Below are 11508 nucleotides of genomic sequence, written 5' to 3'. Positions count from 1 at the left end.
CAGCCTTGGCTTTCCTGGTTTGCTCCCTGCAGGACCAGACCAGTGCAGAATAATCCTCCTTGGAGGTGAATCCCATCCTTCATCCTTTGTAGGCCTTTCTTTTTAGCCTCAGGAGGTCTGCTAGGTCCCTGGAGAGACAGGGGGGTTGCTGTGCTCTCTTGCTGCCTTTCCTCCGAGACGGAATAGACTTAGCTTGTGCATTGAGGATCACTCCCTTGAGGAGCAACCACTCTTCCTGAACTCCCCTCCCCTTGGGGTCGTGGTCCCTTAGGGCCTCACTGACAAGCCGCCTGAGCTTGTCAAAGTAGGCCTTCCTGAAGCCAAGGACTTCAGTGTGGCTGACTGACTTGCCAGCTTTATGGCGGATGGTGAAGGTGATCAGCTCGTGATCGCTGTCACCCAGCTTCCAGTCAATCACTAGGTCGCCGATTAGGTCATCCCCAGTAGCCAGTACCAGGTCGAGCAGCGCTTTGCCTCTCGTTGGCCCATAGACTTCTTGAATCAGGTAGGAGGTCATCCACGTACGAGAGGAAGCTTTGTGACCGCTTGGATTTTTCTGAGTGATCCTCCCACGAGAACTCTAGGTAATTGAAGTCACCCATGACAACCATGGTCCTGGAGCAAGCGGCCTCAGCCAGTTCTCAGGTGAACTCCTGGTCAAGTTCAGGACTTTGGGTGGGAGGTCTGTAGTAGACTCCCACCGTTGTGTCCTCTGTGCCGTGTTCCCCATGGATTTTAACCCAGAGGGTCTCCAGTCATCCACCCTGGTCGCCAATATCAGCTTGTAGGGACGTGTAGCTTTTTGTAACACAAAGTGCTACACCCCCCGCCCCTTTTATCTACATGATCCCTCCTGTATGGAGTATAGCCATCTATACCCATGGTCCAGTCATGGGTGGAGTCCCACCAGGTCTCTGTTATCCCTATGACATCATAATTATTTGCATTGTGAGCAGGAGGACGAGCTCCTCCTGCTTATTTCCCAAGCTCCTGGCATTTGTGTACAAGCAGGCAAGTGTCCCCTTAGGGGACACTTTTGCCTTGCCCACAGATCGGTCCAGGGCTGGGGCAGGGGTGGGCTCCTTAGAGTGCCTTGACCTGCTGGCTTTGCAAGGGTTGCTCAGCGGGCCAGCAGTGGCAGTAGTCCCCCCATCTCCCAGCGGGCTAAGTTTAAAGCCCGGTGGAGCAGGTCAGCCAGTCTGGCTGAGAAGAGCCTCCTCCCCAGGGGAGAGAGGTGGAGGCCATCTCTTCCCAGCAGCTCGCTGCCTCTCTCACCAAAGAGAGGGCTGTGGTCATGGAAGCCAAAGCCTTCCCGATGACACCAGCGCCGCAGTCTTTGGTTAACTACATGGATCCTCCTCTCCCTCCTCAGCCCATAGCCAGAGACTGGGAGGATCGACGAGAACATCACCCATGCCCCCAGGCCCTTTAGCCCCGCTCCCAAATCCCTGTAGTGCCTCATGACCCAGTTGGGAGCACTCCAAGCCGTGTCATTGGTGCCCACATGAATAAGGAGCATAGGATAGTGGTCTGTGGGCTGGAGGAGCTTAGAGATCCTCTCTGCAGTGTCCCAGATGCAGGCCCCCGGGAAGCAGCAGACTTCCCGGGCTAAGGGGTCAGGGCAGCAGATTGCCCCCTCGGTCCCCCTCAGGATGGAGTCTCCCACAACAAACACATGTTTTGGGGAGAGCAGGGGCGGTAGCTGCAGCTGAGCCTGTGTAGCCTGCGGGAGCTGGCAACTCAGCAGGCTCTGCTGGAGCAGCAAGAGGTGCATACCTGTTGCTAAGCTCCGGTGGGGCAGGGGCCTTGGTGCGGTGAGCCTTAGGGCCCTTGATCACCTTGGTCCATGCCCCAGACTGGACAGAGTGGGAGGTCCTGGAGTCCTCCTTTGTCCTGGAGGGAGACTGTGGACTACCCTCTGGCTCCCGGGGGTAGAAGGGCCTGGCAGTAGGAGTCTATCTCCTGCTCACAGTCCCTGATGGCAGTCTCTGGACACAGTCCCTGATGCAGTCTCTGGACTGTGGCCTGGAGCTCCTCCAGCTGGCACGCCAGAGACCCCAAAAGGGAGCAGACGTCACAAGGGGAGATGGCCATGCTCCTGGGCCCCAGAGCCTGAAAAAGGGACAGGCAGCTCCTGCAGCTGAGAGCCATCTCTGAGGTGCCAGAGGCGGGGGACCGCAGAGCCCGAGGGGACCCTTGGGGTGCAGCGTGTGCCCATCCGTGTCATGCCTCTGATAGGCTGGCTACAGCTGGAACTGTCTACCCTGGGGGGTTCGCAGGCAGGGTCTCGGGCCCTCCCGCGCACCCTCCTACGTGAACTCCACGCTAACTCACATGCCAGCAGACAAGCACACCTATTTGCGCAGCCTGTTCGCATGGCTCCAGTCATGTGGCTCCCTGTGGGGCTGGACAAAGTTGGGACCCAGCCCGGCTCCACTCAGCTGCCTCCTTCCACTCACTAAGGGGTTAACCCCCTCCCACCATGGGCCCCGCTTGCTTCCGACTGTGCTGGGGGTCGGCGGGGGGCTCCGTGGCTGCTGGGGGGGTCTCTGGGAGGTTTCGGGGGAGCAGGGGCGCAGCGGGCTTTCACCTGCGTGTCTCTTGCTGCTCTGGAGCCTAACTGTCGTTGCTCCGGAGCCTAACTCAATTAGCCTAATTGCTTCAGTGACATGATCGTGGCTACACATAAATGAGGTGGGGCACAATTTGATGTTTCTAAGTAATTTAAATTTTTTTGGTAAAAGATTCTGTTATCTGTGACTGTCCCTTCATTTTGCCAGTATTATGTGGCTAATTTCGTGTAGGTGTCACAGAAGTGAGTCTTGAGGAGCTAATCGAACATTAGAATGAATTACTAGCAAAGGCATTTGTAATGATTTTAATGGTGTATTTTTACATCTCTTCCTCACAATGGTTGTATCTACTTTACAAGCTTAACAGCATGTAATTAAGTTTTGGCAATCATGCAAAAGTGAGATATTTAAATATAGATGTAGTGAAATACTCCTACTCTCCCTCATACAATGGTCGAAAACAATGCAACATCTTAAGACTTCGGGGAGCCTACTTCTGATGAAATACCAGATCTGTAATATCAAGAGATTTTATTACTTGTTTTATGGGTGTTTTATGTGCTGGGTTTCACATCCACTGAAGACAATGGAAAAATTCATAGCAACTTTAATGAGCCCTGGGTTGAGCCTTCAATTCTTCAATATCTTTTTATCTTAAATATAATATCTTGCTTTTTTACGTATTGCTAAAAGTAATCTGAAAGGAAGTGAGAGAATGGAAGATGTTTAAACAAAATGAAGTAAAAACCGCATTAAATGAGCACACAAATTTGGGAGGAAAGTGTTTTCTAAAGAAATAACATTTCCTTAAAAAACAAGAAGTGTGAGGATGAACTAGTTGTAGATTAGGTGGCCTATTTTAAGCTTTTTTTCTCCAGCAGTTGCTTTTAGTAGAGCCTGCCCTAACAAATGTGTATATGTGTTTACATAACCCCTTTCCCCTCCCTTACTTAAGTTGGAATTTGTCTGATTTGTACTTCTCACTTTAAATGTTAATGCATTTTGCTCTAGCAGATGGTAGTTTCTATTATGGAGAAGTTAAATCTAGATTCATCGTAAGACCTGTGTTAGTTTTTGTGTCTAAACTGAAGGTAACTCGTGTCATCTCTTTAGTAAATCTATATTCATATTGTCTGCTGTAGACTCCAGCACTCTCTTATCTTACAGTATTTGTACCATCCCCTTTTTTTCATAGATGACTTTATTTTTGCCATTTTCTACAGTGATTATTCTGATTCCCATGTAAATGGTGTATTAGATTTATGAACGCTAATACCTGCAAACTTGACATTGTTTTGTAACAACCTGGTAAGTCACAGTAGATAGAAGGCTGATTCTTCTCTTCCCATTAAACAATAATTAACATTTTTGTTTTGTTGATGCACTATTGACAGAAATTCCTGAGGTACCAGCTGAAGAATTGGATGCTCTGCAGAATTTCTGCACCATTAAGATAAGCCAGATCCGTCATCAGTTGATCTGTGAGCAGTCTAACAGTTGCAAACACAAAGAGTTGCAGCATGGATTCACTTCAGAGAAGTCAGTGACAGGTGCCTTAAACTGTATTGTTCCTGATCAGCTAGTGAACAGAATCCACCTGAAAAATATCAGGGAGACAATGAAACAGGTACTGAAACCAAAGACTAAATTTGCCTAGTTTTTGGAGAGGGCTGCAAAAGAAAAGCTAATAAAGTGAGGTCCAAATCGTGCAAGCCTCACTTGAGCAGAACTCCCGCTGGCTTGAGTTTTGCCTGATTTTGCAGAATTTGCCTTTCTGATTTTTCTTGTTAAAATAACTCCTGTTAGTAAATGTTAGTAAAGAATGACATAGAAGTTTCTAGCTGACATTATGCTAATTTTTCAGTGAGATACTATATATGACATGAGAGAAATGTTGAGGGGATGGACAAATGCATCTTTTAACTATTTTAAAAAGGTAGGGATTACTGCTGCTTAGAAGTACGCATCAGCTGTTATAATCTGATACAGCTGCATGAGGTGGTTTGGCATCTCTGCTGCAAGAGTGCCCTGAGCAATTAAGATACAAAGTGCCACTTTTTTTGTCACAGGATCATCTGTGCCAGGGTGTATCCCAGCACAGCTGATCCCAATTAATTGGCAGGTACACATGTTCCCAGGGTTGTTGTCTTACAGGGCTGGGTCCCTTCATCTCCTGGGGCTTCAGGGACCCAATCTTGTATGACAACAGCCTGGTTGCCTGGCCCAGAGCCAAGGTGCATATCTGGAAGCGCAGCATGGGACACCCCATGGGGTTCCCTTGCTCTGCAGCATGAAACGTGTGCCCTGAATCTTCTGTAAGGGTACTCCTAAGCTGGGCAGCTGCAAGTGCAGAGTAGAAAATCCCATGGAGCTCCCCTGTTCTGCAGTATAAAGGGAGATTCTGGGGTATGCGTTTTCATGCTGCAGAGCAAGGGACCCCCATGGGATTCCTTGCTCCACATTTGCAGATGCATGTCTTGGGTGAAGAGGGGCTGGGATTGGGGTTGAAGCAGTGGCTGTGGAATGCCTGAGTTCCCTATCCTGCTCTACTGCCAAGGATAAGCATTCAGATACCTTTGCAGTGTCCCAGGACAAACTGTTACCACATTTTTTGTGGCAGCAGATTTTGGGCTTTGCTCTGGGATACCTGTGAGGGATGTCTGAACAGGTACTGCTCTGTTCTGGAACAAAGCAGTTTGTCCTGCCACAAACAGGACATCTGCTTCTGCCCTTAGTCATATTCAGACAAGGGAGGTAGAACTGGGGCTGGACATCAAGGCACTTTCACAAAAATAGAAATGTGAATAGCTTTGTAATATATTTGGAGCCAGATTCAGTAGAATCTTGCATCCTAATGTATAGGAGTGGAGGGTTCCAAAAAGCTCATATCAGGCGCATCTACACATGATGCTACATCAGTGTAGCAACGCACTACAACAACGTAGCATCAACAGGCAAAAACTGTGATGCTGCAGTTACGTTACTTTAGTGATGTGCTCCCTCAGTATAGCGTGTTGCTACAGGGACATAGCAGCTAAAAATTGTTTCGCATGGCATAGTACAGGCTGTTACTGCATCATCATTCAGTAATTCTGAAAGGAAGTACTTAATGACAGCGCAGTAACAACAGTGCCATAGGGGCACATGTAGATGCTCCCACCATGTACCTCCTCCCTGCTGTTTAGTGCAGGGACTGGTCACAGTTATGGTCCCTGCTTGCCTCCTTAATTTTGTGTCTAGAGTATGTGAATGTGGTCTGTAGGAAAGTTTTTTTTTCTCAAAAAGGAAACATCTTGCTGTGTAGATATTCACCTTTGGGTCACGTGGCCACTGTCATATGTGACGTGCCAGATAGCTTAGCTCTAGTTAGAAAAACTGGCACCCAGTTTTCTAGGTTGAAAGGTAAGATCTGTGGAGAGGCAGGAAAGGTATTTCAGTCTTCAGTAAGGGTTTATTCACTGCTGCTAAGAATAACACGTTTATGAAATACCTTCTAAACTAAGGTTACAATGAAAATTGTTGGGTTTTATTTGTCTGTCTCTTTCAAGTAAAACAATCAGTGTTTAAAAAACTTCTGGTAGTAAAAACATTAGGTGCCTGATCTTTTTTTTCCTATTTCCTCTATTTTAATTTTTAACACTTGCCTAAAGTATAAAATCTTCCTGAGAGAATTTGGGTTGCATTAGCGTATTTGTTAGGATGTGTATGTATCATCTTAATGCAGTTTGAAGAGTTTTTCTTTTCTACCAGCCCAGCATTCTTTCCTGTAAGATGCACAAACTGAGACAACCACTCCTGCACTTCTGCTCCGTGTGTGGAATCACAAAACTGTTTTTATTCACCAATGATCCTTGAATTCTAACTTGAATATGCTGCTGTAGCAATCATCACCTACAGATGCCTTTACCCATAAATCTGGGCCTTGGCAAGTGTCTGTGCTTTTTTTTTTAAACTGGTACAGCATGTCTGCATCCGGAGCAGTAATTTTGATAGAACCAAAAAAAAGAACTTTGAATAGTAATGACAGTCATTTATTTTGCTTCAAACGCTATTACAGACATTTGGTTTAATTTACAATCATATAGCATGTACAAGTAATTGTTAACATATTCATCAACCCAGCCTGTGCCAGGCAGGCTAGGAATAGTATTTTTAAGTCAGTTGCTGGGCATTGGCTGCTTTAGTTTTTTTTAATGTTTTGAAATTATAGCAAGCTACCTCCTTTATTCTATCAATGCTTAGTAAAAAAAAAACAACAATAAAAAACCCCCACCCCCACCCAAAATAAATAAATAAATAAACAAAAGCTTACTAAATCTGTTAGTCAACTGGCTTTCTTTTTTACTGTTATTGTTTCTACATGTGTGAAACTGTAGAATTTGTTACATATTTAGTTCTGTACAGGTGAGATCAGACCAAAATTATGTATGCTGTTATTTTTTGAAAAGTCTTCAAACTTTTATGGTAGATAAACCAACACAGGTATTTATAAATACTGTTCAGTGCATTGAAGGGAACTGTTTTTACAATTTGACACAAGTTTTAGTTCAGAACTGCACATAAATATTTGAATTGATACCGCTCCAGAGTTCTTTTTTGTGTTAAAAGTTGTAAAGATTATCTATTAAAAATGGAATATGAGGCTAGACATACACTAGCAGAGACTTTTAGGTACAGAAATACCAATGTATAATAGCAAAGCATGCCCTACATAAATACAGGGAAAGGTGTCCATGAAGTAAATCTAACAAATCCACTGTGAGTTAAACAGGCTATGCCAGAAAAAGTTCAGTGTTACCAGTATAATCAGGTGCCTATACATGAGCACTGAGGCTGCTCCAGCATGTTGAAATTCCAGTGTGTTAGAACAGACTTGATTAATCGAGTCTGCTGGAGTGTGGCAATTGCTGTGCTTCAGCAGCTTCCTGCATCTCATGTATCAGCATCCTCACACTTAAAAATGGCGGTGGGGGTGCTTAAATGAAAGCTCGTTCAATGAGCTTTAGTTCAAGTGCCCCCACTGCTATTTTTAAGCACAAGGATGCTGATACCGGAGACATGGTAGTGTTTTAATTAGAGTGGCTCCAAGAGCCGCTCTAATTAAAATGCCACTCCCACCCCCTTCTCTGAGCCATGTAAAAGTAATCTTTGTGTTCTTACAATAAGCTTGAACTGGTACATGTAGGTCCAGATTCCATCCTCTTTGGTGTAGACAGCCTCTGTTTTAGACCAATTCAGCAACTGAAAGACAAAGCTGATATATTACAAACCAGTGATATGATGGCTGGAGAAAAAATACATTAACCTTAAATGAAACTAAGTTATTGATGCTGAAAAGGGTAGCACATGGGGAAAAGAAAATTAAGTTCAGTGTAAAAGTCATTTCAGCCTGGTTCATCAAAAGTATACTGTGAAAAAGAAAAGTAACTTACAACTGTCTCGATGTGCAAACCTTTGTCTCTAGAAGTTTTACGTATACACATATGTGCTTGCAGATGCACATACTTACTATTTTTTAATGGTTGTGATCAACCTGCTAGGACAGGTATTACTTATTATTTCGACTTTTCATCTTTCAGGTGACTGAAACAAAAGTACACCAGACTTCACAGTGCCCTGACTGTCAGAAGAAAAAGGCTGAGCTGGCCAAGGTTACCTTTCTCAGACAAAGAAAAGCATTTATGGAGGGATGTTTGCTTCAAGAAAAGTTGGAAGCACAGATATATATCAAAGTGAGCAAAAGTTATTCAAAGAAATGCTATGGCACATTTTACATAACATACTGAAGTAGTTGCGGGGGTGGTATGTGTGTGTGCTGAAAGTGCACTATAATTTATGACCATGATCACATTGACCTGAATGAATTGCAAGTCAGGATGGAATTTAACCCATGTTACTACAGCATACATTAGGCCACATCCTCACTTCATGCAGCTGAATCAGTGGCATGACTGATTTGCAATGGCTGAAAATGTGGCTTACAATGTCCCAGAATTCCTTCTGAGCTCATCTAGATTTAATTCTCTCAATCAGTTTTCTAGCTGGTTAGCCAGGTACAAAGTGGTAAATAATATGGTCATTGCCCCATGCTGTTTCCTGCTTACATTTCCACAGACTTTCCTCGCTTGCTTTCTGGCTGGTTGGCAAGGAATGGGTTAAACGGAGACTGTAACACTGCATGGATGCAGATGCAGCCTTATAATTTCCAAGCCTGTTCCTGGTACTCGTTCTTCACCACATCCCTATTATAGTTCTGCTATTTGAATTTGAAAAAAGTGTGCTCAGATATCAGATGGGGGAAAAAAACATTGTTTTTGTTATAGTTAAACTGAGATCAAGGTAGCAGCATCTGGTGGATAATCGATTTGGAATAGCAATGTTTGTCAGTACAAAATTCTCTTGTTAGATATGCATGGTTTCTCCCTGACTCCATGGGTCCTCCCATGCCCTGAGACCCTGTCTGAAACCAAAAGCTAGTCCTATAGTTGCTAATTTTGTAAATAATGTTTGTGTGGACGTAGGGCTTGCTGTTCCCCACTGTTTCATCGTCAGGTTCCCAACAGTATGATGCAGTGAAGGGGAGTCTAATTTAATGAAGATTGGCAGGGACTCATGGAAAGAGAAAGAGTGGGTCTGCAGTGAGGTTTCTCCACCTGTCAGTGCTTCAGAACCCTCTTCCTCCCTCCTCCTCTCCCATATGTTTAGGACTATGTGTTTCTAGAAGTGTATGGCCTAGAAGATGGCTGGTGTGCAGCATCTCCTACATATCCAACGAGATTTCTTTTTGAAAGGTACCTCTTTTCAAGGTTGCCACTTTCATTCTAAGAAATGACTCTGGAGTTGGTTTCAGTGATATCATGTTTTGTTTGGTGGATACCTAGGCAGGAAACAAGAGGTAGCCTGCCTCCACATCACTGCCTTAGCTACCACAGATTTTGTAAAGTCCATGGGTTGCTGTATAGTTGGCTTGTTTTCATTACCTGCTATATGTGGAGTGTGACCATTCCCTAATTCTTCTCATGGAAAGCTCTGCATGCAGGATATTGTGAACTGAGACTCACAGTTTTTTGACTCTTCATATGAAGGATGATTTGGCCATTCAGATAGCCGTCTTGTCCAAGTATGTGACAAACACTAGGATTTTCCAAGATAAAATTTCTTATCACTTTCCTTTCATTTCAGGACTTGCTGACACTTATAGGAGAAATACACAGAAGTCTTCCGAAGCTTTCAGAGGACCCAAAGAACATATGGCAAAAACTGAAAGTGAAAGGTCAGAAAATGTAAGGTAAAGTTGGGATGAAGACTAATCAAAGTCTGTAAGAGCTGAAAAAAGTCTGCTGCAGGCACTCTGTACCTAAAGCTGACTAATGAGGATTTGCTAGTGCTTGTGGCTAAATAGTGCTGTAGGTGGAGCCAGATATACCCAACACAGTGGATTTTGGGTTATGATTGAACTCTGTGTCCTTCCTTAATGCAAATACTGAAATATTCTGTAAAACAACCAAATGCATTTTTTAAATTTTGGAAGTCAACAGTTTTTATTATTATTCTAACAAGCAATACATTTTTTGTGTGGGTTTGCCTATGGGATTTCAGAGCAGCTCACAGCTGCTTCCAACTGTAAGCGAAATAAATGGTTCTGTTTTTTGGGCAGGGAGGTACTATTATTGGGTTTCAGCTCAATCTCTGCCCGCTGCCTTCTGTTAAATTGAAAGTGAGAGCCCCAGGTGGAGTAGAGAAAGAGAAGGTTGCAAAGTAACTAGAAGGAGTAAAATGAAACAGGTTATTTATAGAACTGAAATAATGAGAATATGAACTGAAATTAGTCAGTAACCCTGAGGATGCCAACAGGACAAGAAATGATTATAAATTAATCATAGAATCTGTCTGGAATAGGTGGTTAGGTTGAGAAACAGAACAAAATACAGAATAAAATGTCAATTAAATAATATTTTTGGTATCATTTGCTGAATGTGCTTTTGGATTTCCTGTCATTTTCCATTGATTCCAGAAAGTGAATGTTACTAAGATTGTCTCTGGGTAAATCTCTGATACAATGTAGGAAGTGCAAATAAAAAGGTTTACGCAGAGAGAAATGAAATCCTCTCCCTCACCCTAACCCAGAATTACAGGCATGTGGGAAGAATTACAGATATGGGAATCAATTCATCAGCAATAGATATGCACCATCCTTGCAAGGCACTTGCAGCGAATGGATCCACGTGGGTCGTAGATTGGGTCTGTGCAGCCCCCATGCTTCTTCCATGTGTTCAGTGCACCTGGATATTCTACAGCCCTAGGGAGCCTAGAAAGGTTATCTTTTGTGTATTAAATACATGCCTGAAGAAGGTCACTGCCTAAGAGGTCAGATGTTTGTTGAGCCATAATGGCATTGCATTTTTTTTTCATTTTGGTTGAAGAAAATCTGTTGATGGAGTTGATTTAGCGTTCTGCTTAAACAGTTTCCAAGTATACAGATCTTAAATATGTAGTATATGTTACATACTATAGGTATGAAGCAGCGTATCCAGGGGTGCAAGGTGACCATGCTGTTTCACAACTCACAAATCAACATTAAATCTAAAAGAACATAAAAATAGAGGGAACAGCAAGTTCATTTACATTATCTCTTACCTTGTGATACAAATAATTTACCACAATTGTTTTCACAGAGAGTTTTGCCAAAGTACCGTATTTACCTGAATCCAAGAAGACTTTAAATTTCACGCAACCCCCCCAATAATTAGATTCTGTATGTGGAAAATTATGCATTTGTTATGATTTTCCATGTATAGAAATTAATTATTGGAGGATCATTTTACATTTGCTCCCCCCATATTGTTGCAGCTGGGAAAGCAGCAGCAGCAGGGGGGCAAGCAGCAGGGAAAGCAATGGCAAAGGGCTTGCGACCTAGTTCTTGCCCCCTCCTCCC

At 43.7% G+C, this 11508-nt stretch overlaps 1 protein-coding gene across 3 annotated transcripts in view; it reads left to right on the top strand.

Annotated features, from left to right (window-relative positions):
• The window catches only part of CUNH8orf48 (chromosome unknown C8orf48 homolog), a 38181-nt gene that overhangs the window by 24760 nt on the left and 1913 nt on the right, over nt 1-11508 (top strand). For 2 of the 3 annotated variants that reach the window (XM_019540343.1, XM_019540344.1), the window contains exons 4-6: nt 3968-4200; nt 8153-8305; nt 9756-9846. In XM_019540343.1, coding sequence (XP_019395888.1) covers nt 3968-4200; nt 8153-8305; nt 9756-9846 — 477 coding nt within the window. The remainder of the gene's footprint in view (nt 1-3967; nt 4201-8152; nt 8306-9755; nt 9847-11508) is intronic. The other variant, XM_019540345.1, reaches the window with a different exon arrangement.

Source organism: Crocodylus porosus, unplaced genomic scaffold, assembly GCF_001723895.1.
Source record: "Crocodylus porosus isolate Cpor-Errol unplaced genomic scaffold, CroPor_comp1, whole genome shotgun sequence".
Classification (NCBI taxonomy): Eukaryota; Metazoa; Chordata; order Crocodylia; family Crocodylidae; genus Crocodylus; species Crocodylus porosus.
The sequence above is the reverse complement of the archived record's forward strand: the minus strand, read 5'-3'. Positions and strand labels throughout refer to the sequence as shown.